Source organism: Salarias fasciatus, chromosome 8 (assembly GCF_902148845.1).
Source record: "Salarias fasciatus chromosome 8, fSalaFa1.1, whole genome shotgun sequence".
Classification (NCBI taxonomy): Eukaryota; Metazoa; Chordata; class Actinopteri; order Blenniiformes; family Blenniidae; genus Salarias; species Salarias fasciatus.
Window position 1 is genome coordinate 8,942,825 of NC_043752.1, and position 26,165 is coordinate 8,968,989.

Sequence of the window (26,165 nt, forward strand, 5' to 3'; positions counted from 1 at the left end):
CCGTCACACTGCTTGGAGAAAAGCTGTTCCAGAGAAATGCTGTGTCAATAAAAACAGAAATAACCTTGAACAAATGTTTCAAAGCCCTTTGGATTTGACATGTTCACACACTAAGTTGAGATTCTGATGAAGAAAATAATTTTTAAAACAGCTGATTTTGTTCAACATTGAAGCGTTTTAAAACTGTTTCCACTCTATTTCATTCTGGTCAACAAATAAACTTTGATGAAAGAAACAAAGATTTGTTTGTAGTTGTTTTACAGTCTCTGCTTGATCTTTGATGGAGGTTAAATCTTTCTTGTCTGAGTTTCTGTCAAACAATCAAAATATGTAGACTGTTGTCTTAAAAATGACACATTGTCTAGAAAGCTTTTTTAATCACTTTTATTCAGTGTTTGATCAATCTGTACAGAAAATCACATTTCATTATTGATCATCAGATCTTCCTCATTGATGTGAGAGAATGGAGAATGTTTCAAAAGATGAACAAATCAAATTTACGTGAAAAAGACCACCGCTTCACACATTTGTACATGTTGCTGCTTCCAGATTAACAGATTATTCCTCACACTAAATGACTCGTTACTCCAAATGTTGATGAAATGTTTCTGAACACAAAGAAATCAAACTTTGTCCATGTTTCTGTGACAAAGCTGTGAGAGACAAAATAAGAGTGGAGAAGCTGCAGAAACAAACATCAGCAGAAGAAGAAAAGATGAACAAGTGCTGACGAAGGCTGTTTGATTGACAGCTGATCTGTGTGCAGCGGAGAAAGAAAACAACAAGGAGCTCTCAGCAACCATGACGGAGACTCAATGAATCAAATTATTTCAGCTTCATCAACTCTGCACTTGCTTCAGAGGGAAGCCAACAATAACACCAGACTCCAGCGAGCAGCGGCTGAGTGAATGTGGTCTGGACTCTGTGGAGGAGAGTCATGGTCTCAGAGACGCTGTAGAAGGACAGAATACCTGCTGTGTGATCCAGGAACACTCCCACTCTGGAGGAAGGAGGACCTGACACTGGAGTTTCAACTTTGTTGTGATCAAATCTATAACTGTTGTTAGAATAATATAAGGCCCATGACTTGTCATTATTACCAAAACAGCTTTCAGTCCAATCTCCTCCTCTGCTGATATTCTTGGATGCGACTGCTACACAAACGTCTCCTCTCATCTCCACCTCCCAGTGACAACGTCCAGTCAGACTCTCTCTACTCAGAACCTGATAAAACCCAGTGAATCTGTCTGGATGTTCAGAATAAGGCTGTTCATTCTTCATTAATGTGACTTTTCTGTTTTCCTTTGATAATAACAGTTGTTTGTGTGCTGTGTTTGGATCCAGTGTGAGTTCACGTGAGTATCTGAAGAAAGCAGCTCTGGTCGTTGGCTCTGGTTGTGACAGTAAAACATCCACTTCAGTCACTCTCAGTGAGATGTTTGTCCATGTTTCACTCAGGATGTCCTGAAGTTTGTCTCGGGCCTCTGACACAGCTGCTGTCACATCCTCAAAGTATCTGAGAGGAGCAGTGTGGAAGCTGGATGAGTGTGTGGACTCACTGAGAGCTGACAGTGAGGGGAAGCTGAGCAGAAACTCTGTGTGATCCTCTGTGTGTGAGAGCTGCTCCAGCTGGCCGTCTGTCCTCTTCAGCTCAGCGATCTCCTGCTCCAGCTTCTCCTGAAGCTCTCGCACTCGACTCACCTCTGTTTGCTGCTGGGATCTGACCTGCTGCTCAACATCTCTGCTTCTTTCCTGGAGGAGACGGATCAGCTGGCTGAAGGTCTTCTCACAGTCCTCCACTGTCTGATCAGCAGAGACATGGATGTTCTTCACCTCCTGTTCCAGCAGCTTCACGTCTTTCTCTGCGTCCTGGATCCTCTGCTGGATGATCTGTCGACTCTCCTCCAGCTCCCTCTGCCTCTCCGTCCTCTCTGCTGCAGCTGACACTGTGTCGTGGCCTTTGTGTTGGTCCACAGGGCAGAGAAAACAGATACACTGCTGATCGGTGCGGCAGAACATCTTCATCACCTCATCGTGACGAGAGCACATGTTGTCCTGCAGCGTCTTGGAGGGATCCACCAGCTTGTGCTTCTTGAGTGGAGCTGCATCACGGTGAGGCTGAAGGTGCTGCTCACAGAAAGAGGCCACACACACCACACAGGACTTGAAAGCTTTGAGTTTTCTTCCAGTGCAGACATCACAGGCCACATCTTCAGCTCCAGCATAGCAGTGATCAGCAGGAGCAGCTTGAAGTCCGCTCCTCTTCAGCTCCTCCATCAGAGCTGCTAACATGGTGCTTTTCACCAGGACAGGCCTGGCTGTGAACGTCTGCCTGCACTGAGGGCAGCTGTGGATTTTCTCCTCATCCTCTTCACCCCAGAAGCTTTGAATACACTTCATGCAGTAGCTGTGTCCACAGGGAATAGTCACCGGATCCTTCAGGAGATCCAGACAGATGGAACAAGAGAAGCTCTCTCTGTCCAGCTCAACTCCTTTCTGCGCCATGTCTCCTCTCTGTGGCTCTGGCTGTGTGACTTTCACTTCCTCACAAGAGAAACTGCTCTGACAAGTAATCAGCCCGTCATGTGTTTGCATGGAGCCAATCAGCTGCTGCTCTTCACCTCTGTTGGTTCCACCCATCTTCCAAACAGAGATCTGAAGGGGAGGAGGAACTGTGTGGAACTGCTGGAGCTGCTTTATTTTAACCTGACTCATGTAATGAGTCAAAGTTCACAGTGAACAAAACTCAGGTTTACAACAGAACAACCTGTGACATTGATTGTATAGATGAATGAAATCACATTTTATACACCTGTTACAGAATATTGTCATGATATGAAACCTTGTGGCACCCCTGAAAATGAAAAGAAAACTTTGCACTTTACTCGATCAAAAATCTAATAAAACCCAATATTATAATAGCTTCACCAATGTCGTAATAAAATATGCTGATATTGTCTCAACACTTTTACAAGTACTGGAGATTTATTACATTTTTAGTCAGGTCTTTTTTTTTCCAAACTGATAATGTAAAAGTTGACAGATAATGTAATATAGAGTTCTTTTTGAGAATCTGACAATGTTATATAGACTGCATTGCAAAGAAAGTGAGAGACTGTTGCTTCCCTAAACATACCACTTCTCTCCACAGTACACTACTTCATAAAAACATCTTCGAACCAATAAAAGTTCATTTGTTGAAGTTCATTTTATTTCAGCACTTCATTTGAAGAGGATATACTCAAGTATTTATAACACCCACACATGAAAAGAGATTTGATGTGAATATAAGCCTATTCATCCACTCAAATCGTTCTTTTATCACTTTCAATACCAAAGCGAAAAAACCCCAATAAAACTACTGGAAGTGAAAATAAGACAAAACAAAATCTCCATCCATCCATTTTCTACCACTTATCTGGGGCCAGGTCGCGGGGGCAGCAGTCTCATCAGGGATGCCCAGACTTCCCCGTCCCCAGACACTTCCTCCAGCTCCTCTGGGAGGATCCCAAAGCGCTCCCAGGCCAGCCGCGAGACATAGGCCCAATCCCAATTCTCTGCTTAATCCTCACTCCTCAACCTTGATCCTCAATCTCAATTTAAGTGCCTCCTAAAGTCAAGTGTTCAGGAATGTAATGTCACTTGGAAATGGGACAACCCTTAAAGACAGTTACGTCCTTGGACCACAGGGGGCAGCACTGTGCAAGAGGGTAGAAGAAAGCCGGAAGTGGAAGAGCAGCACTAATAATTTTGATCAATGATCAATAACAACGCACTTTATAACTGCAAGTAATGTGCCCTGCATTAGAAGTGTTTAACATTTCTTTCTAACAGCCTTTGTAAATATTATCTGTGATAGAAACTTAATACAATTACTCCCAAAGTAATATACAAACCTTTTTTGAATAAAATAACAGCAAAACGAACTATTTAGCAAGTATTCTGGGTTATCCTTAACTTCAAGGTCGGTCTCGTAGAATCTCAAAATTAAGGGAGATAACGCCCCTTGGTCTCGCTCCTTTCCTCTAATTGTTTAGGAATGGGACAGCAATTAACTTCACAGGAGCGCGCATTTTGAGGAATGAGGAGAAGATTGAGGATTAAGCAGAGAATTGTTATTCACCCATAGTCTCTCCAGCGTGTCCTGGGTCTCCTCCCGGTAGGACATGCCCGGAACACCTCCCTAGGGAGGCATCCAAGAGGCATCCTAAAGAGGTGCCCAAGTCACCTCAGCTGGTTCCTCTCGATGTGGAGGACTAGCGACTCTACTCCGAGCTCCTCCCTGGTGACTGAGCTCCTCACCCTATCTCTAAGGGAGCGCCCAGCCACCCTACGGAGGAAGCTCATTTCAATCGCTTGTATCCGGGATCTTGTCCTTTCGGTCATGACCCAAAGCTCATGACCATAGATGAGGGTGGGAACGTAGATTGACCGGTAAATCGAGAGCTTCCCTTTCGGCTCAGCTCCCTCTTCACCACAACGGAGCAATGCAACAACCGCATTACTGCGGCCCCTGCACCGATCCATCTGTCAATCTCACGCTCCAGCCGTCCCCTACTCGTGAACAAGACCCCAAGATACTTAAACTCCTCCACTTGGGCCAGGGTCTCTCCACCGACCTGGAGGGGGCAAGTCACCTTCTTCCGGTCGAGGACCATGGCCTCGGATTTGGAGGTGCTGATCCTCATCCCTGTCGCTTCACACTCGGCTGCAAACCGCCCCAGTGCATGCTGCAGGTCCAGGTTCGATGGAGCCAACAGGACAACATCATCTGCAAAAAGCAAAGATGAAATCCTGTGGTCCCCAAGCCGGATCCCCTCCGGCCCCTAGCTGCACCTAGAAATTCTGTCCATAAAAACTATGAACAGAATCGTGACAAAGGGCAGCCCTGCTGGAGTCCAACATGCACCGGGAACAGGTCCAACTTAATGTGGATCAGACTCCTTCTCCGGTCATGCAGAGACCGGATGGCCCATACCAAGGGGCCCCGGACTCCGTATTCCCGGAGCACCCCCCATGAGGAACTGCGAGGGGCGCGGTCGAACGCCTTCTCCAAGTCCACAAAACACATGTGGACTGGTTGGGCGAACTCCCACGAACCTTCGAGCACCCTGTGGAGGGTGTTGAGCTGGTCCACTGTTCCACGACCAGAACGAAAATCGCATTGTTCCTCCTGAATCCGAGATTCAAGTATCGGTCAAATCCTCCTCTGCAGTACCCTGGAATAGACTTTCCCAGGGAGACTGAGGAGTGTGATCCCCCTATAGTTGGAGCACACCCTCCGGTCCCCCTTTTTAAACAGGGGGACCACCACCCCGGTCTGCCAATCCAGAGGCACCGTCCCCGACTGCCACGCGATGTTGCAGAGACATGTCAACCAAGACAGCCCCTGCACATCCAGAGACTTGAGGTACTCGGGGCGAATCTCATCCACCCCCAGTGCCTTGCCACTGAGGAGCTTACCAACCACCTCGGTGACTTCAGCTTGGGTGATGGACGAGTCCACCTCTGAGACCTCAGCCTCTGCTTCCTCCACAGAAGACGTGGCATAGGGATTGAGGAGGTGCTCGATGTATTCCTTCCACTGTGCTATGATGTCCCCTGTTGAGGTCAGCAACTCCCCACCTCCACTATAAACAGTGTCAGTGGAGACCTGCTTTCCCCTCCTGATGCGCCGGACGGTGTGCCAGAATTTATTTGAGGCCGGCCGGTAGTCCTCCTCCATGGCCTCCCCGAACTCCTCCCAGACCCGAGTTTTTGCCTCCACAACCACTTGGGCTGAGTTTGGTTGGCCTGCCGGTTCCTGTCAGCTGTCAGCCAGGTCCCACTGAAAACAATGAAGACAGGGCATTTCCGCGGACAACCCGTGAGATGCGCGGTCACATTCGTGGGGGTAAGGCGTTGGGCCAAGCACTGATTGGAGTAGGAGGAGCTTAGGGGGGATGGCTTGAGGTGTGCGACTTTCAAATCTTGCAGGCTCTTCAACATCGTCTACCCTAGCTTTAGATCTTTTCTTGTTTATTTGACATTCTTATTTTCATATGTGTGAGGCACGCAGTAGTTACTTTCAGACAACATACCATGTGTCTTCTGTTGTCCACAGTTTTTGTTTCCACACAAAACAGATAGTGACTTCATCTATTTATCTATTCTTGTATTGTGGGTGCGTCAGGAAGCAGCCAATTGTAAATGCTGTGTTTTTATATTTCCAAACAGTTGACAGAATTACGTTGTCTGACTTGTAAATCTAAATCTCATCAGAATAATGTGGGAAACTGCATAGATAGATTAGTATTGAATATGTCTCGTAGTACTTTGTGAAGCTGTGTCCTGAAGGATTTGATCCCAACATGTATTCCAGTGATTGTGTTCCCGGGCTCCGTGCTGTCTCCAGCATGAAGCTTCAACTCCAGTAAAATTTTATTTTGGTGTCATGAAGAAATGAAAAATGCACTTCCAATCAAACCCTTGCTTTACTAGAGTTCTGGGACTGTTGAGACATTAGACCTTTATCAATTTTAGAGATGATACCATTATTTGACCTACTTTGGTAAAAATGATCAATATGGTCTCATTAAGGTCCAGTTCTTTTCTGCTGTTATGTTCAGAGTGTTTGTGTAAATGGAGGAATCTATATAAAAATGTAGTTTTTCAAGGTCAGTCTTCTGTTGCTCCTCTGGAGCAGAGGGCAACGTGATGTGTGAACAACCCAGCTTTGTCTCAATCAACCTGTGATGAAGAAAAAAGATCGCACGCACAATGAAGCTGGGTTTAATTCACACGAGGAATTAGTTCTTCCTCAACATACATCAGCAACAACAATGATCCAGATAACCTGCTAAATGGCCTTAAAGAGTCCAAAAGTCCATGTGGCCATAGCTTACAAAGCTAGACTAAACATCATCAAAATACATCTCAATTTCACAACATATCATAACATCATGAACTTCAATACATTTTCTTTTAAACCACAATCATTTAATCATCAACAATTAATTACTCTTTTTAAACAGATTTTATATACAATGACTTTAAATTGTACAGTATTTATATTTTAAACAAATCAATGAAATCATATTTAACCAAAATCACCATGCTTCAATATCATGAACTAAGCATATAATGCAACAACAGCATTCAATCTTCAAATGGCTGTTCTGTATTTAATACAGTTTCAATAGCAGTACTGGTATTTGGACATAAACCAGAAAATATGCACATTCAGAAACATATAACCCAGTAACACCCGTATTGTATGAAAGAGCTTTCATAAAATGTCCTCAGATAATGTTCTCACGTGGTTCTTTGGACCAATACTGGTCTGGAGTAACTTATCTCCATGTTGCAGATTCCTCATGCTTCACCAGTTAGCTTAGCAGGTTAGCTTCCAACACGGTTCATGTCACTCAAAACACTGACACAACTTCATTTTACTCTGCCTACTGAACACAATATTATCTCGAACGTGTCACAAACCAGATAATATGCCTTATATGAGTGAACTTAGAGTATTTACCAACCTGTGATGAACAAAAAGAGATTGCACGCACAATGAAGCTGGGTTTAATTCACACGAGGAATTAGTTCATCCTCTGTGGTGCGTCCTCCTATCAACATCAGTGCGCGATACGCGCCATCTACTGGGTATCATGGGGATCGCATCTCACTCAACAGCTGAAATTTGAGCCACTGAGTACATGCGCTGTGGACCACGGCCGCTCTGCTCCTCTCTAGTTTCTCCATGAGCCTCGCGCCGTGCACCGCCAGTTGTAAAGCTGGACAGAGCAGATCGCACCTCACAGGAGGTCGGGAACGGAAAATACGAGACAATCCGGACAATTTCCAAATTAAAATGAAGTACAATAACATAAATTATGTTGCTTTTCGGTTTTCCTTTTCAGATAAAAACACACACACACACGCACACACACACACACACACACACACACACACACACACACACACACACACACACACACACACACACACACACACACACACACACAGGGAGAGAGGGCGACAGAGAGAGGTACCGCACGCTGCAGTGCTCCACTCTGATCACACCCGCGATCACAATGTGTGATTACATATGGTGTTCTTATGATTGTTGGTGACTGATTTGAGCTGTGGCGGAGGTCTGCGCTCTCTGAGTGCCAATTTCTAGTTGTCAAATGTTTCAGGTGGAAGCAATAATCAAAGACATCATGCTGTCGCACCTTACATGAGCGTTGACTGTAAACTTAAAGGTGCATTGAGGAGTTTGCATGTTTTTTATATATATATATATATATATATATATATATATATATATATATATATATATATATATATATATATATATATATATATATGATTTATTTACAAAATTTCAAGTGATTCACCAACACATACAAACACAAACACAAACACAAACACAATGATCATGATGCGAGTGTCAACTACGCAGCGCCTAAACTGAGAGCAGATTGTAATGCATCAGTCCCAATACAGACAGAGGCGAGGAAGAGTGACAGCAGATCTGAAATATGCAACTGGAAAGAGAAGGAAAAAAGAAAGAAAGAAAAAAAAGTACAAAAATACAAGAACATAAGAAAGAGAAAGAAAAAAAATATACATATACACATATACACCCATATACACATACAAACATATATACAGGAAAAATTACAAAAATGGTAATGATTAAAAAAAAATAGAGAAAAAAGAAAGAAAAAAATAAAATAAAATAAACAACAACAAAAACAAAGATACAGTAAATTACACAAAGAGGAAAAGAAAGAAAGAAAAAAAATCATTCCATGTAGTCCACGTGCTATCCAAACAAATAATAAAACTCGGTCAATACGTGATTATGTCTGAATGAGATATAAAGGGTTGCTCATTCAATGGGGTCAGCATCCAGTTGAAGGGATCTGACATGCTCTATAAACGGTAGCCAAATTTTGTTAAAGTTTGTATTGGGACGATACAGGGAGTATCTAATTTTTTCCAGTTTCAGAAAGGTTAAGACATCCTTAATCCATTTGGTGTGAGGGCGGGTGGGGGCTCTTCCAACACATCAAAACTGCACGTCTTGCAATCAAAGTTAGAAAAGCTATAAAGTCAATAATATGGGGGGGCAGTAACTGGTCAAAAGGTAAGACCCCAAACAGGCCAACCAGTGGAGAGGGAAGAATTATGACAGATGTAATGGCAGAGAGTGAAGCAAATATAGATTCCCAATACTGGAGTAATGCTGGGCAGGTCCAAAACATATGTGCAAGACTAGCTGGTCCTGTATGGCATCTATTACAGTTAGGATCAGTACCAGGATAAATATGAGCTAATTTACTTTTAGACCAATGGGCTCTATGAACTACTTTGCATTGTAGGACTCTGTGACGGGCACAAATGGAGGAAGTATGAACACGTTTCAGCGCTGACTGCCAGACTTCCATGCCTATATCTATATTCAGATCTTCGGACCACTCAGAGCGTAGTTTATCATAAGCTGAAAGTTTGTATTCAAAGAGGGTGTTATACAACTTAGAAATTGTACCCTTGTGAACAGGATTAATATCAAAAAGAATGTCAATCAGAGTATTTGTAGGGGCAGCAGGAAAACCAGGGAAATTACTACGGACAAAGTTTCGAGCATGCAGATGTTTAAAAAAGTCAGTTCTTGGTAGGTTAAATGTGCAAGCTAACTGGTCAAATGAGGCAAAGGTTCCATTAATGAAGAGATGCTTAATAGAGACGATCCCATGATCCACCCAGGATGCGAAAGATTGATCCAAAATGGAAGGAGAAAACAAGGGGTTGGCTTGTAGGGGGGTTAGAAGGGGCAATGCTTGAAGTCCGAAGTGACGCCTGGCCTGAGTCCAGATTTTGAGACTATTTTTTACTACAATATTGTTGGTGTAGACTGTTAGCTGAGTTGAGAGGGGAAGACATAAGAGTGACAACAAGGATGATGAATCACACGAAGATCGCTCAATCTGAAACCAAGGTGGGGGCCGGTTCTTTCCATTAGACCAGAATAATAATGTTCGGATGTTCGTAGCCCAGCAATACAATAAGAAATTTGGCAGGGCAAAACCTCCAGCATCTTTATTTTGTTGTAAAATATGCTTTTTAATTCTGGGGGTTTGTTTATTCCATATAAACTGAGAAATCAAGCTATCTAGTGAGTGGAAGAAAGTTTTTGGAATGAAAACTGGTATGCACTGAAAGAGATATAGAAATTTGGGGAGAACATTCATCTTGACACAGTTTATCCTGCCAGCAAGAGAGAGAGGAAGAAGAGACCAACGGTGGAGATCATGATTAACTTGAGTCAGCAGAGGAGAAAAATTACATTTAAACATATCTGTGAAATTCTTTGTAACACAGATGCCAAGGTATTTAATTTTTTTCTGGAGACACCTTAAATGGTAGTTTTGAAATGGGATAAGACAAGGCCGAATCATTAACAGGTAAAAGTTCGCTTTTATGAAAATTTAATTTATACCCTGAAATCTGTCCAAATGTCTTCAGTAAGGCTAACAATAACGGGATAGAATTCTCAGGGTCGGAGATAAATAATTAGAGATCATCAGCATACAGGGTCAGTCTATGTTCAATACCCCCTCTTGAAATCCCATATATTTGACTGGTTCTTTTTTTTTTTTTTGGTTGGACTGGTTCTAAGTGCTATCGCCAGAGGTTCAATTGCAATTGCGAATAGAAGCGGGGAAAGAGGACAACCCTGACGGGTGCCACGATTAAGGGGGAAATAGCTAGAAAAATCATTTTTTGTACGTACACAGGCAAGAGGAAATGAATATAGCAGCTTAATCCATGATATAAAGTAGTCACCAAACCCAAACTTCTTCAATGTATAGAATAAATAGGACCATTCAATTCGGTCAAAGGCCTTTTCAGCATCCATTGAGATAACCATCTCAGGCATGTTAGAAGACGAAGATGGATATAATATGTCAAAAAGCCTTCTGATATTATTGAAAGAGTGTCTATCCTTAATAAACCCTGTTTGATCCGTGGAGATTATTTTGGTTAGGACCTTCTCTAAGCGCTTTGCTAATACCTTAGCTAATAACTTTACATCTGCACCTAGCAGAGAAATGGGGTGATAATTGCTGCATTGGAGAGGATCTTTGTCCTTTTTTAAAATTAAAGTAATAATGGCCTGCCGTACAGTTGGGGGAAGTGTACCAGCAAGTAGTGACTCATTGAACATATCTAATAAAAGTGGAGACAGTTTATCAGCAAATACCTTTAAAAATTCAGCAGGAAAACTGTCCGGACCCGGACTTTTGCCATTCTGCATTGTTTTTAAGGCATTTTTGATTTCTTCGACTGTCAATGGTTCATTTAATTGGGCAGAGATGTCAGAGTCGATGGTGGGAATATTCAGTTCTCTAAAAAAGTTTATGTAGTCTATTTTCTCACATGAACTCTCAGATGTATACAGTGAGACATAAAAGTTTTTAAACTCATCATTGATGCATTGTGGGTTTAAGGTTGTACCCGCTGTAGAATCTATTTGACTGATGTATGATGATGAAGCAGATTGACGGATTTGGTGGGCAAGTACTTTACTGGGCTTGTCGCCGTATTCATAAAAATTATAACGAGATTTTAACAGTAACTTTGATGTTTCACGTGATGCTAAAACATCAAACTCAGACCTTTTTATAAGTAATTCATTGATGAGATTTGCATCACGTGACTCTGTACATTTAATCTGCAATTCTGACAGTTCATTGAGGAGACTAGCTCTTTTTTCAGTGATAATCCTCGTCTGGTAGGCGGAATACGAAATTATTTCTCCACGTAGGAAGGCTTTGCATGTTTCCCAAATTAGTGATGCCGAGATAGCCAAGTTGAGATTAGTAGTGGTAAAAGGTCAATACGACTATTAATTGTTTTAATGAAATCTGGATCATTTAGCAAGAGTGGATTAAGACGCCAAGGTAAGCGAGATAAGGATCGGCCAGGTAAAGAAATATCTAAGATTACGGCTGCATGGTCTGAGATTACAATAGGGCTATAGGTGCATGATCTAACGGAGGATAATGTGTTATCTATAAAGAAAAAATCTATACGGGAGAAAGATTTGTGTACAGGAGAGAAAAAAGAGAACTGTCTGGAAGTGGGGTTAAAAAAACGCCAGACATCAGAAACTGCATATTGATCGATAAACAGCTGAATAGTTTTAGAGGATTTAGATAGAGTAGCGGACCTATTAGACGATCGGTCAATTGATGGATCTAGACAACAGTTGAAGTCCCCGCCCAAAATGAGCCGACTCGAATTCACATCAGGGAGAGAGAGAAATAACTTTTTTAAAAATCTTCGTTGTCCCAGTTTGGACCATATACATTTGCCAATGTCAAGTTATTACCACAAATTTTACCAGTTACAATAATAGAGCGCCCATTGGGATCTGATATAATTTGGGATACAGAGAAGGGTACTGACTTATGAATAAGAATTGCCGCTCCTCTAGCTTTACTTGAAAATGACGAATGGTAGAGCTGGCCCACCCACCCTCTGCGGAGTTTTGAGTGATCAGAGGGTTTAAGATGTGTTTCCTGCAGAAAAGCGATTCTAGTGTTTAAATGTTTCAGATGGTTGATCACTTTACAACATTTTGCAGTTGAATTTAAACCTTTCACATTCCAACTGATGAATCTTAATGCACCACTAGGTGCAGTAGTAAGGTTAGAGTTTAACATGAAGAAATACTGAGATCAAGGTTAGAGCTTTACATGAAGAAACACTTTGAGATCTGAGTGAATACTCGATTATGTGCCTGCCCCAGCGGCTGGCAACCCTTAAATAGTGAATAATAGTATAAGAACAACAAAGAACGCACATTGCCGAGTTTAAAATGGTAAGAATGGAAAAAAAAGCATATGGGTAACAAAGTAGATGACCTGAATAGAAAGAAAAAAAGGAGAGAAAAAACAAACAGTGCACTTAAAAAAAACACACACAAAAAAAACAATACACCCCAAATCAACCCCTTAGCTACTACTAAGAACCCCAGTAGCAGACACTCTGATACACTGATCAGCATCTCTTATTGCTTCCTTATTCCTATTGCTCCTTCACCACAACCAAAGGAAAAAAAAAAAACAAAAAAAAAACATAGGGAGCCAGAAATCAACCTCTTAAAATAACTAAGATGAGCTGTAAAGAATTAAGTATCTGGCATTAACAGAATCACCCAGGTTAATGAGCTGATCTCGAAACATCAAACCTTAGCAGTTATCTACCAAACATATAATGAAAAAAATAAAGAGAAGAGAGATAAAACCTGGTAGGAAGAAGAGAGTTTGCACGTTTTATGCGAAACAGCGCCCCCTGCAGGCCTTGGGCGTAATGTAGCTTAGAGAAAAACTCGTCCCTGTGGCTCGCGTGCACAGAAGAGGGGAACTCCTTCTTCGCTCGTTTAGTAGCGCTCAAGTAAGATTTAAGTTTCTTTTACCTGGTGGAGTCTGTGTGGAGCTGTGGCAGTGCTAGAAGCCAGTCTTTTCTTACTTTCTGGAAGATCCTGCTCAGTTGTTGCTCACTTAGGATCTGGCGGAGTAATGGCGGACAAAATGAAACCTAACCAGCCTGAGAGTGCATTACATCATTCCTTTCAAATTCTCCCCCAAAAAATTCTGGTGCCGGACCGGCACTGCTTCTTTCAAGTGACAATTTAGCGCTGTTAGCGGTACTTGTAATGAATATGTCAGGGCACATTGTACACATCATTAAAAATGTGTAACATATTTATGGTGAAAAATAAGTATTTTTAAGGTTGTAAAACTTCTTAATACACCTTTAATTAAAAAAAAACTATAAAAATATAAAAAGTATGTGTTGAATGGATTTACACAGAGCAGTGGGGATATGTGGAAAAATCTATTTTAAAATAAATTAAATATAAATTGTTTATTGAGGAGACTCCTCCCTCAGCAGCTTCTTCGCAATCAAACAACAACGATGGCTGACAGCAAGCAGAAGAGAAGATCGGATTTATTCACAGGCGATACCTCCAAAAAAATTTAAATCGAATGTTCCTAAGGATGACAAAGGTAGAAACAACAACATTGTGGCAGCTGGAACTGAAGTCACGTCAGCTAGCTGCTGAGCACCACCCATGTCCTCAGAAGACAACACCTGACAGCTTCTTTGCATCTTCAGCACCAAGGACAGCGCACCAAATGGCAGCGATTTACTCCTGTGAACGTGTTTTTGTTCTTGTCTGTTCTTGTCATATGGTGAAGTGCTGCTGACCTCTTTATGGAGAAAAAAATTGTAATAAAATGTGAATTTGTTGGAACTTCTTAATGTTTATTTGTGTGTATCATATGGCGTCCAGCCAGTAGCCTGGGTGGCGATGCGCCATACATCATTGAAACAATGCAATGATGTCTCTCCTTCATTCATTCAGTTGCCAGCCCCTTTGACTTAAAACACCTTCCCTCGTGGAACCGTTCTCCTGGTTGTGAGTACAGTATAATGAGTTTTCAAACCTACCTGAACATTGTTTATGAAGCAGAATTGGAACAGCCAAGTTGGTAGCCTGCACCGATCCTCCAGATTCAGGGAGGCTGATGATCCTGAACAAAGCCTGGAAGGTGATCACCAAAGTGCGCTTTCTGCAGGGAACCCAGGGTTTTGACAGCAAATTTCAAAATTGCCATCATTTTAGTGGAAAATTTTCCAGATGCTCACCCCAAATCGACTCCTGACTTTCAGGATGACATCAACTGCGCTGAAGTCTGGGTGGAATTCACCTGCCGCCACTTCACAGTGAGCACAGCGAGGTCTGATTCCTCCCTGCGGGGCGTCTCGCTTCTTCTTCACGCTCTTCTGTTTTTCCCTCAGAAACACGAAGTCAACACAGTTCTGGCTGACATGATCAAGCACGTGACCCCTGACCGAGCGTTCGAGGATGCCTATCCTCAGGTTGCCTCTTGAACCATCTCTCTCTCTGTCTCTGTGGTGAACGTTCTGCTTTTCGTCTTGTAGCTGCAGCCAGTGATACCGAAGATCCTTATCTACCACCACAACGTAACCGTTCTCTATCCATGGTGAGAAATGCTGGAGTTGAAGTTTGGCGAGACGGACTGAGGACAATGGCTCCCATCATGCCACAGCAACGCAGCCTTTATTTCTCCTCCCTGTTCTCCAGGAGCGCTTCCTGCCATTCCTTGACATGTTCCAGAAAGACAGCGTGTGGTTGGAAGTCTGCAAATCCATCATGGAGGTCTTCATCAAGTAAGCCCTGCCTCAGAGATGTGGAGTGTATCACAGACAGACAGTGCTCCTTCTGACTACTTTGAGCTTTGTGCAGGCATCAGGTGGAGCTCACCAGGGACCCGGTCATCCTCAACGCCATGCTGCACATCTGCAAGACCATGCACGACTCTGTCAAGTATGCTGTTTGTTTGTCATGGAGAGTTTTATTTGTATTTCATTCCAGAGATTTTCTTTCACACCAGTTAATTTTAAGTCTTCAGTCTCGGTTCTGCTGACTCGGCGACGTGTTTGATCCAGCTGCTCTGCTTTGTCCTGCAGCGCTCTCACTCTTGAAGATGAGAAAAGATCTTTGTCTCTGCTGATCATCGGTTTCATCCGCGTGGTGGGGCTTTATGTTTGGTTGAATTACTGTCAACAGTCTCCATGAAGCTGAACTCGACTGCACTTTTTCTCCGGTCACTCTTTCTGTCCAGGTCTCCTTTGGCCGCGACTTCGAGCAGCAGCTGAGTTTCTGTGTGGAGGCCCGAGCCACGTTCTGCAACCTGGAGCCGGTGCTGGTGCAGCTCATCCATGTCAGTTTGTCATTGAGCACACACTACACACACACACACACACACACACACACACACACACACACACACACACACAAACACACACACACACACAGCCTCCTCATGCCCTCCGTGCGACCTTGTGGTCTGCAGACGGTGAACCAGCTGGCCATGGAGACCAGGAGGGTGATGAGAGGGAGTCACTCCCAGAAAACCGCCGCCTTCGTCCGGGTTAGTCAGCGCACGTCGCCTCTCCGTCTCCGTGGCCGCAGGCGGGGAGGAAGGTCCTCCACTCACGACCGTGTCTGTTCTCCAGGCGTGTGCGGCATTTTCAGCATCTTCAGCCGCCTCAACCTCTACCTGCTCTCCGCTCAGGTTGCGTTGGCCAACCAGTGTCTCTCCCAGGGTGAGGCTGTTCTTTCTACATGTTTTCTACTCATTTCTGTCTCTGTCTCTGTCCCTGATCGGCTGCAGTCTGCTCATATTTCTCCTCTTCCTCCAGCCGATGCTTTCCTGAAGGCGGCGGTCGGCGTCCTCCCCAAGGTTCCTCGCTCCAGCGTGGAGGGGAAGCTGCGTTCTTCTGAGAGCTTCCTGCTGGACTTCATCAACAACTTTCTGGCAACACTGCTGGTTGTCCCGGTGAGGAAGAGACAGACGACAATAACCTGAGATAAACCTGGTAACGAGGGATGCAGCAATACCAGAATCTGCACTGCCGTTTCCACACAGATGGAGTCAATGCATTGAGAAAAAGTTGCATTTTTTCTCCTGTTTCCAAGGAAACAGAGTCCAAGTGTTTTCAGCAGCTCCAAGCATCGTCATGTAAACAGACACCCAAAATGCAAAGCAGACATTGTTGCAGTGTAAACCGGGCTTCAGATTGATCGTGGCGTTCTCTGACACGCTTCCCTGTGTTGCAGGACCACCCGGAGCACGGGGTGCTCTACTTAGTCCGGGGTCTGCTCAACATGGTCCAGGATTACACCTGGGAGGACTCCAGCGACGCCAAGGTGCGAGTCTACATCAGCGCGCTGCCTCTGTTGGCCGCCATGAGTCAGGAATCCTTCCTCTACTCCATCCCAGAAGGTAATCTGACGAATCATCACCAGGTAGAAAAGATTTCTTCATTTCTCAGCTCCAATGACTTCATGATATTAATCTGGCAGGTTGGACTTACATCTGTGCCTGTTTGCCGTTTTCAGTTGACTCCAATGAGACGTTGTACGGAGGAGACCCCAAGTTTCTGTCTGAGATCAACAAGCTGTGTGAGACTCTGATCGGGCAGATCCTGGACCATCTGAAGGCGCTCAGCCGGGACGACGTGAGCACACACACAGAGAAACCTCCAAATGACACACAGAAAGCCTTTCTCATGGGAAAAAGTCTCACCTGTCACTTCTGTTAACATGAGAGGATGAAGGTTTTTGGATTCAGGGATAAAAGCAGAATTCAGTCTTAATAATGATGATAATTCATATCAGACACATAAATCATAAAAATTACATCTCTCCAGTTATACTCAGATATAACACAGTTAATGTATGATGTACCAATTTACCTGCAGAGATATATTCTGTTTAAACTTACATCAGGAAGAAGCAAAGATTATTTCATCCTCCCTCTTCTTCTGTATTTCAGTTACGATTTAACATGTTTCTAAATCCTATAAAGTCTTTTTATTTCACTTTCCACAATATTTATTGAGCAAAAGCTAAACATCAGTCCTCATACTTGTCCTCGTCCTTTAAAGAAGTCGTATCCGTGTATCTTGAGTCTTTATGTTACATTAATAAGGGTGTGATTGTGGATTGAAAATCTTGTTTCTCTCCTCCATGTTGCAGCAGAGCGCACGGCGTCAAAGCGCTCTGGCCTTCTCTCTGTTTGCTGTCCTGCTGGCTCACGGTGAGCTGAGGAACAACAAGCTGAGCCAGCTGGCCGTCAACTTGTGGAACCTCAGTCACAAACATGGACACTGTGAGACGTCAATGTCTGTGAGTTCATACTTCATCGACGACTTGCTGGAGGAATCGGAGCTAAAACTCTGCAGTCTTCAGTCCGACAGTGAGACAACTGACTTTATGAGAGTTGATGAAATCCAGTGAAGTCAGACTGATCTAAATCCTCATCTGGAATGTTTCATTCTGCTGCCTCATTGTTTGAATTAACAGGAGAACATTTTCAGTGTGTTGGACTTGCTGTTGAAGCCTGATCTCTTGACTGTGGACTGACGGCGTTCTGGTCTCTTGGTTCCTGCTTCAGGTTCAGACTCTGGAGTCCATCAAACATCAGGCTCAGCAGCCCGACACGGCTCACCTGTCAGATACAGTCCAGAGGCTGGCACTGCAGTCCCGCACCTGAACACCGGCCGTCACACTGCTTGGAGAAAAGCTGTTCCAGAGAAATGCTGTGTCAATAAAAACACAAATGACCTTGAACAAATGTTTCAAAGCCCTTTGGATGTAACATGTTCACACACTGAGTTCAGATTCTGATGAAGAAAATAATTTTAACCAAAAACAGCTGATTTTGTTGAACATTGAAGCGTTTTCAAACTGTTTCCAGTTAATTTCATTCTGGTCAACAAATAAACTTTGATGAAAGAAACAAAGATTTGTTTGTAGTTGTTTTACAGTCTCTGCTTGATCTTTGATGGAGATTAAATCTTTCTTGTCTGAGTTTATGTCAAACAATCAACATATGTAGACTGTTATCTTAAAAATCACACATTGTCTGGAAAGCTTTTTTAAATCAGTTTTATTCAGTGTTTGATCAATCTGTACAGAAAATCACATTTCATTATTGAACAGATCTTCCTCATTAGTCTGAGAGAATGGAGAATGTTTCCAAAGATGAACAGATCGAATTCATGAAACTAATGGAAAACACTCAGCGTCCATCTATTAACAAGTGATTCCCCTTTTAAAAGTAATATTTATTGTTGTTGTTTTGAACAATTATCACGATCTCACACAAACAGATGACACTTGCTCACACACACGACATTGGAGGGAAAACAAGATGCAAATAAATAAAAACATTTGTACATGTTGCTGCTTCCAGATTAACAGATTATTCCTCACACTAAATGACTCGTTACGCCAAAAGTTGATGAAACGTTTCTGAACACAACGAAATCAAACTCTGTCCATGTTTCTGTGACAAACCTTTGAGAGACAAAATAAGAGTGGAGAAGCTGCAGAAACAAACATCAGCAGAAGAAGAAAAGATGAACAAGTGCTGACGAAGGCTGTTTGACAGCTGATCTGTGTGCAGCGGAGAAAGAAAACAACAAGGAGCTCTCAGCAACCATGACGGAGACTCAATGAGTCAAATTACAGGATGGAACCAAATCACTGCTCCTGATGTGACCTCAGTCTATTTCAGCTTCATAAACTCTGCACTTGATCCAGAGAGAAACCAACTATTACACCAGACTCCAGCGAGGAGCGGCTGAGTGAATGTGGTCTGGACTCTGTGGAGGAGAGTCATGGTCTCAGAGACGCTGTAGAAGGACAGAATACCTGCTGTGTGATCCAGGAACACTCCCACTCTGGAGGAAGGAGGACCTGACACTGGAGTTTGAACATTGTTGTGATGAAAACTGTAACTGTTGCTGGAACAACGTAAAGCCCATGATTTGTCATTATTACCAAAACCGCTTACAGTCCAGTTTCCTACTCTGCTGATATTCTTATATGCGACTGCTACAAGAACATCTCCTCTCATCTCCACCTCCCAGTAACAACGTCCAGTCAGATTCTCTCTACTCAGAACCTGCCAAAGTGTAGTGAATCTGTCTGGATGTCCAGAATAGGACTGTTCAGTCATCATGTGTGTGACTTTCCTGTTTCCATCTGATAATAACAGCCTTTGGTTTACTGTGTTTGGATCCAGTGTGAGTTCACATGAGTATCTGAAGAAAGCAGCTCTGGTCGTTGGCTCTGGTTGTGACAGTAAAACATCCACTTCAGTCACTCTCAGTGAGATGTTCGTCCATGTTTCACTCAGGATGTCCTGGAGTTTGTCTCGGGCCTCTGACACAGCTGCTGTCACATCCTCAAAGTATCTGAGAGGAGCAGTGTGGAAGCTGGATGAGTGTGTGGACTCACTGAGAGCTGACAGTGAGGGGAAGCTGAGCAGAAACTCTGTGTGATCCTCTGTGTGTGAGAGCTGCTCCAGCTGGCCGTCTGTCCTCTTCAGCTCAGCGATCTCCTGCTCCAGCTTCTCCTGAAGCTCTCGCACTCGACTCACCTCTGTTTGCTGCTGGGATCTGACCTGCTGCTCAACATCTCTGCTTCTTTCCTGGAGGAGACGGATCAGCTGGCTGAAGGTCTTCTCACAGTCCTCCACTGTCTGATCAGCAGAGACATGGATGTTCTTCACCTCCTGTTCCAGCAGCTTCACATCTTTCTCTGCGTCCTGGATCCTCTGCTGGATGATCTGTCGACTCTCCTCCAGCTCCCTCTGCCTCTCCGTCCTCTCTGCTGCAGCTGACACTGTGTCGTGGCCTTTGTGTTGGTCCACAGAGCAGAGGAAACAGATGCACTGCTGATCGGTGCGGCAGAACATCTTCATCACCTCATCGTGACGAGAGCACATGTTGTCCTGCAGCGTCTTGGAGGGATCCACCAGCTTGTGCTTCTTGAAAGCAGCTGAATCATAATGAAACTGAAGGTGCTGCTCACAGAAAGAGGCCACACAGAACAGACAGGACTTGACAGCTTTGAGTTTTCTTCCAGTGCAGACATCACAGGCCACATCTTCAGCTCCAGCATAGCAGTGATCAGCAGGAGCAGCTTGAAGTCCGCTCCTCTTCAGCTCCTCCATCAGAGCTGCTAACATGGTGTTTTTCACCAGGACAGGCCTGGCTGTGAACGTCTGCCTGCACTGAGGGCAGCTGTGGATTTTCTCCTCATCCTCTTCACCCCAGAAGCTTTGAATACACTCCATGCAGTAGCTGTGTCCACAGGGAATAGTCACCGGATCCTTCAGGAGATCCAGACAGATGGAACAAGAGAAGCTCTCTCTGTCCAGCTCAACTCCTTTCTGCGCCATGTCTCCTCTCTGTGGCTCCGACTGTGTGACTTTCACTTCCTCACAAGAGAAACTGCTCTGACAAGTGATCAGCCCGTCATGTGTTTGCATGGAGCCAATCAGCTGCTGCTCTTCACCTCTGTTGGTTCCACCCATCTTCCAAACAATGATCTGAAAGGGAGGAGGAACTCTGTGGAACCAGTGGAGCTGCTTTATTTTAACCTGACTCATGTAATGAATCACAGTTTACAGAGAACAAAGTTCAGGTTTACAACTGAACAGCCTGTGATATTGATCATGTTGCTGAATCAAAGCAAAATTCAAAAGGTGTGTAATGTCCAATGAGTTCTTTGAGCTAGACAACAATAGCACATCTGACTACAATGCCATCTCAAAAACATGGTTTGATATTGAGAGAGGTATACATTTTTGTTTGGATGGATATGAGCTAATATATAATAATAGAATTAACAAAAAATATGGAGGAGTTGCTTTATTTATTCACAAATCACTCAAATTTAATCTTGTTCCTAACATGACTACTGTAAATGATGGGATAACGGAATGTCTCACAGTTGAAATCTTTTTTGAACAAATGAGTAATGTTATTGTGAGTTGTGTTTATCGGACACATGGCTCAAATGTAGAAATGTTTAATGCATGTGTGGAAAATTTGTTTTCTACTTTAAATCAAAAGCCATCATTTATTTGTGGTGACTTTAACATTGATCTCTTGAATCCTGACAAGCTTAAATCATTCTACGACCTCGCTGATACTATGTATAGTTTATCCCTGTGTTCAGTGATGACTAGACCAAGCAGAATAACATCCTATACTGCTACAATTATTGACAACATCTTTACTAATGTTTTGGGAAACCTAATCACTGGACTGCTTATATCTGATATCTCTGACCAGCTACCCGTTTTTGCTTTATTTGATTGTGAACTTAAAAAGATGGGAAATTCCACAAAACTGCTTACAAACGAAACAAAAAAAAAAACGGAAGAGTCAATTAACGCTCTGAATATCAGTCTGTCTCTGCAAGATTGGAGTCTTGTGTACCATGAAGTGGACGCTGATAAATCATATGATATATTTTTAGACATATTTATGTCATTGTATGACAAACACTGCCCTGTAAAAGAACACCCTATGAAGAGCAAGTGCATTAAAAGCCCATGGCTCACAAAAGGAATAATTAATGCATGCAAGAAAAAAAAATCTTTATAAGTTTTTCATCAAGTCAAAAACTGTAGAAGCAGAATTAAGGTATAAAATATATAAAAATAAACTAACTGATATTATAAGAACTAGCAAAAAGTTGTACTATAGAAAATTGTTTTATGAAAACAAAAACAATATTAAAAGAACTTGGGACACACTAAATAGTTTGATTAAAAATGGTGTCTCAAAATCTATGTATCCAGAATTTTTTATTGACAAAAATAACGAACATCATCATATAAATGAGATCGTGAATAGTTTTAACAATTATTTTGTGAATATTGGTCCACGGTTAGCTGCTGAAATTCCAAATCGTGTAGCAGACACAAGCATAAATCGCAATCAATCATCACTTTTCCTCTCCGCTACAACTGAACAAGAAGTGGTGGATGTTGTTCTCAAATTTAAAAGTAAGTCATCCAATGACTGTCATGACATCGATGTGACATTGGTCAAAAAACTTATTTTGTATATTGCTAAACCACTAACTTACGTCTGCAATCTTTCATTGCAGTCCGGTTGCTTTCCTAATAAAATGAAAGTAGCCAAGGTATTACCTCTGTTCAAAAATGGTAACAAACATTACTTTACAAATTACAGGCCTATCTCTCTCTTGCCCCAATTTTCAAAAATTTTAGAAAAACTTTTTAACTCTCGTCTTGAAAGTTTTCTTGATAAATATCACATAATAAATGAAGGACAATATGGTTTTCGTAAACAACGAACTACCTCAATGGCAATACTTGATGCAACTGAAGGAATTACAACGAACCTAAATGAAAAACAATTTTTAGTCGGTGTCTTTATTGATCTCAAAAAAGCATTTGATACAATTAATCGCTCAATTTTGCTCAATAAACTCGATCGTTACGGAATCCGTGGTATTTCTGGTGACTGGTTAAAAAGTTATTTAGCGAGTAGAAGGCAGTATGTGAAAATGGGGCAGTATACATCTGAACAACTTGATATTGCTTGTGGTGTACCTCAGGGGTCTGTTTTGGGGCCAACATTGTTTAATATTCATATAAATGATATTTTTGATGTGTCTGACTCCTTGAAACTCATTCTCTTCGCAGATGATACAACAATATTCTGTAGTAGTGAAAACAATGATGATCTTGTAAATACACTAAATGAGGAAATGAGCACAGTAAAAAATTGGTTGGATGTTAATAAACTATCTTTAAATTTAAACAAAACCAAAATAATGATGTTTGGCAGTTCTAATAGTCATCTTACATTAGATCTAATTATTGATAGTGTCCAAATCGATATTGTAAATGACAATGCGTTCCTAGGAGTTATGATTGATTGCAATATATCATGGAAAGCTCACATCAGACACATAAAAACAAAGATTTCTAACAGTATTTCAATTGTAAATAAAGTGAAGTTTTACCTTGATGAGAATGCTCTCTGCTGTTTGTACAACACAATGGTACTCCCATACTTCATGTATTGTGTTGAAATATGGGGAAACACTTATCGGTGCACAATTGATCCACTAGTTAAATTACAGAAACAAGCTGTGCGGATTATTCATAAGGTGGGATTTCGGGAACACACTCATAATCTGTTTATCAACTCAAGGTTGCTTAAATTTACCGATCTAGTTAATTATAGTACCGTTCTCGTTCTCTATAAAGCATATAACAAATCGTTGTCATCTAACTTACAACAACTATTTATTCAAAGAGTAAATGCTCACAATTTAAGAGGTTATGGAAATTTTAAACATCCTCGTGCCAAAAATAATCATAAATGCTTTTGTGTGTCTGTATGTGGAGTGAAACTTTGGAACAATTTGAAAACCCAGCACAAGCAATGTCAAAATATTCACAGATTCAAATTATTATATAAAAACATGGTCTGCTCACAATATAAAGAAAGTGGTTCTTAAATTTCTATCAGTATTTTGTTGTACTTGTCTTATTGTGTGCCTGTTTCCTTACTTTTGTTGGAACTATTGTTCATTATTATTGCTGTATTCTGTCCATCATCCTTACTGGGACAGTTCTACTTTACCATTGTTGGTATGTAACCGTTACTGCAATGTATTTGTTGCCCATGGTAACAAAAATATTCATACTTCTGTCACACACTTGCCGAATATTTATCTGTATTTGTATTTTCTGTTGTTTTGGGTTTGTAATATTATAGAAATGAACAGGAAGTGACTTTGAAATTATGTCTATAATTTATGTAATGGGGGATTAAATAAGTTCGCTCCTTCCCACTCCCTTTCAGGCACTTTATTCAGGATATGTAAGCACATGTATTACCTGTCCAGTTACGGTCGTGTAAAGGATACCTGCGTTGAAATCATGTTGTTTGTATGTCTTTGCCTGAAATAAACTATTAACTACTATTAACTAACTAACTACAAGCCCAAATCTCTTGTGTAACAACCCACTGGAAAACTAAAATAATTTACATCATATAACAGGGGGCAACATAAATCCAATACAGGGGAACTCAAAAATAAAACTATAAATAAATGAGACAATTAAACTCAACACCAGATTTGCCATTGTGTTTTCAGCACAAACATTAATTAAAGCCAGCACAAGTCAACAGAAAGCAGCCCATAGCTCCATCTCTGTACAAAAGGCTTGTTAAAACCGTAAACTCTTATTTGCAACATAAAAAATTAACACATCAAGCACACAAACATTTCATCAACCCGCCCGACGTGTTCAAAAGAAGCCTGAAATGTGCCCAGTCTGGCAACACCACACACACCATACCAGAGCTGCTCCCGTCATAGAGCTGTTTATGGCTCCATAGCATTTTTTTGTGCAATTGTGTTGTCATTTCACTTTTCTAAATGACTAAGTATAAAAGAGTTAATCCTTTTAATGTGTATAACGTTGCTGAAAAAAACATTTCTGCCAGCAGAGGGCCCCTCTGAGCCTGAGGACCCCTGGGCACGTGCCCAGATTGTCCATATGGGAGATCCAGGGAAGGAAATTGGATATCATAGTGATGACCATCCGGCTGGCTATCCTCCTCACTGTGCTGCTAAGTGTGCCCCTTATACATTTCACAGTGAGTTTAGCATCCATCCATCCAGCCATCCATTCGTCATCCATTCATCCATTCATCACCCACCATCCATCCAGCCATTCATCCATTCATCATCCATCCATCCATTTATTCATCATCCACCAACCATCCTTCCATCCATCCATTCATCATCCATCTATCCATTGATTCATAATCTACCAACCCGCCTTCCATCCATCCATCCGTGCTTGCATCCATCCATCCATCCATCCATCCATTCATCATCCATCTGTCATGCATCCTTCCATCCATCCATCATCCAGCCACCATCCACCATCCTGACAGCTTTCCACTGTCTCAGAGTTTAATGGACTGACACTGCTTCAAGTTCCAGTTTCAAACTGTTATTCACCATTTTTTCCTCTACAGATGTTGAATTCAGCTCAGATTGTGTCCGTTGTCTCTATGAAACCATGTTCTGTGTAACTCTCATCATATACTTTCATGACATAAATGAATTAAATGCTGATTTAAATGTTTTTCTTTTTAATATGTAAAATAAAAAGGGCTTTGCTTGTGTGTGTGTTGGGGGGGACTTCTTGTTCTGGCGGAGAGAAGGACATTTAATCTTTTCAGTGATGCTTTTTATCTTGTATGCTTTTGAAAAAATGCTTGAAGGAAACAGTTTTTTCCACCAGCTGAAACAGTTCTTTGATGCCTTGCTGGAGGAATCGGAGCTAAAACTCTGCAGTCTTCAGTCCGACAGTGAGACAACTGACTTTATGAGAGTTGATGAAATCCAGTGAAGTCAGACTGATCAAAATCCTCATCTAGAATGTTTCATTCTGCTGCCTCATTGTTTGAATCGACAGGAGAACATTTTCAGTGTGTTGGACTTGCTGTTGAATCCTGATCTCTTGACTGTGGACTGACGGTGTTCTGGTCTCTTGGTTCCTGCTTCAGGTTCGGACTCTGGAGTCCATCAAGCATCAGGCTCAGCAGCCCGACACGGCTCACCTGTCGGATACAGTCCAGAGGCTGGCACTGCAGTCCCGCACCTGAACACCGGCCGTCACACTGCTTGGAGAAAAGCTGTTCCAGAGAAA

General features: G+C 42.3%; 3 protein-coding genes across 4 annotated transcripts in view; 1 reads left to right on the forward strand and 2 right to left on the reverse strand.

Annotated features, from left to right (window-relative positions):
* Positions 1–2,514, reverse strand: part of LOC115392973 (tripartite motif-containing protein 16-like) — a 32,184-nt gene extending 29,670 nt beyond the window's left edge. The window contains exon 1 of one of the 2 annotated variants that reach the window (XR_003931912.1): positions 513–2,514. Coding sequence is in view for 1 of the 2 variants with exons in the window: in XM_030097702.1 (XP_029953562.1) it covers positions 826–2,505 (1,680 nt within the window). In the remaining variant the exon portion in view is untranslated. The remainder of the gene's footprint in view (positions 1–512) is intronic. The other variant, XM_030097702.1, reaches the window with a different exon arrangement.
* A 2,453-nt stretch (positions 2,515–4,967) lies between these two features.
* Positions 4,968–26,165, forward strand: LOC115393746 (VPS35 endosomal protein sorting factor-like). The gene is made up of 16 exons (XM_030098853.1): positions 4,968–5,056; positions 14,537–14,634; positions 14,723–14,790; positions 14,866–14,946; positions 15,010–15,057; positions 15,146–15,258; positions 15,335–15,415; positions 15,559–15,622; positions 15,714–15,812; positions 15,945–16,047; positions 16,108–16,197; positions 16,294–16,430; positions 16,712–16,877; positions 16,994–17,112; positions 17,633–17,782; positions 26,023–26,165. The coding sequence occupies exons 1-16, from the start codon at positions 4,968–4,970 to the stop codon at positions 26,119–26,121; spliced, it is 1,605 nt and encodes a 534-aa protein (XP_029954713.1). The 3' UTR covers positions 26,122–26,165.
* On the reverse strand, positions 18,530–20,878 carry LOC115392975 (tripartite motif-containing protein 16-like). Its single transcript, XM_030097703.1, has one exon. The coding sequence runs from the start codon at positions 20,844–20,846 to the stop codon at positions 19,167–19,169; it is 1,680 nt and encodes a 559-aa protein (XP_029953563.1). The 5' UTR covers positions 20,847–20,878; the 3' UTR covers positions 18,530–19,166.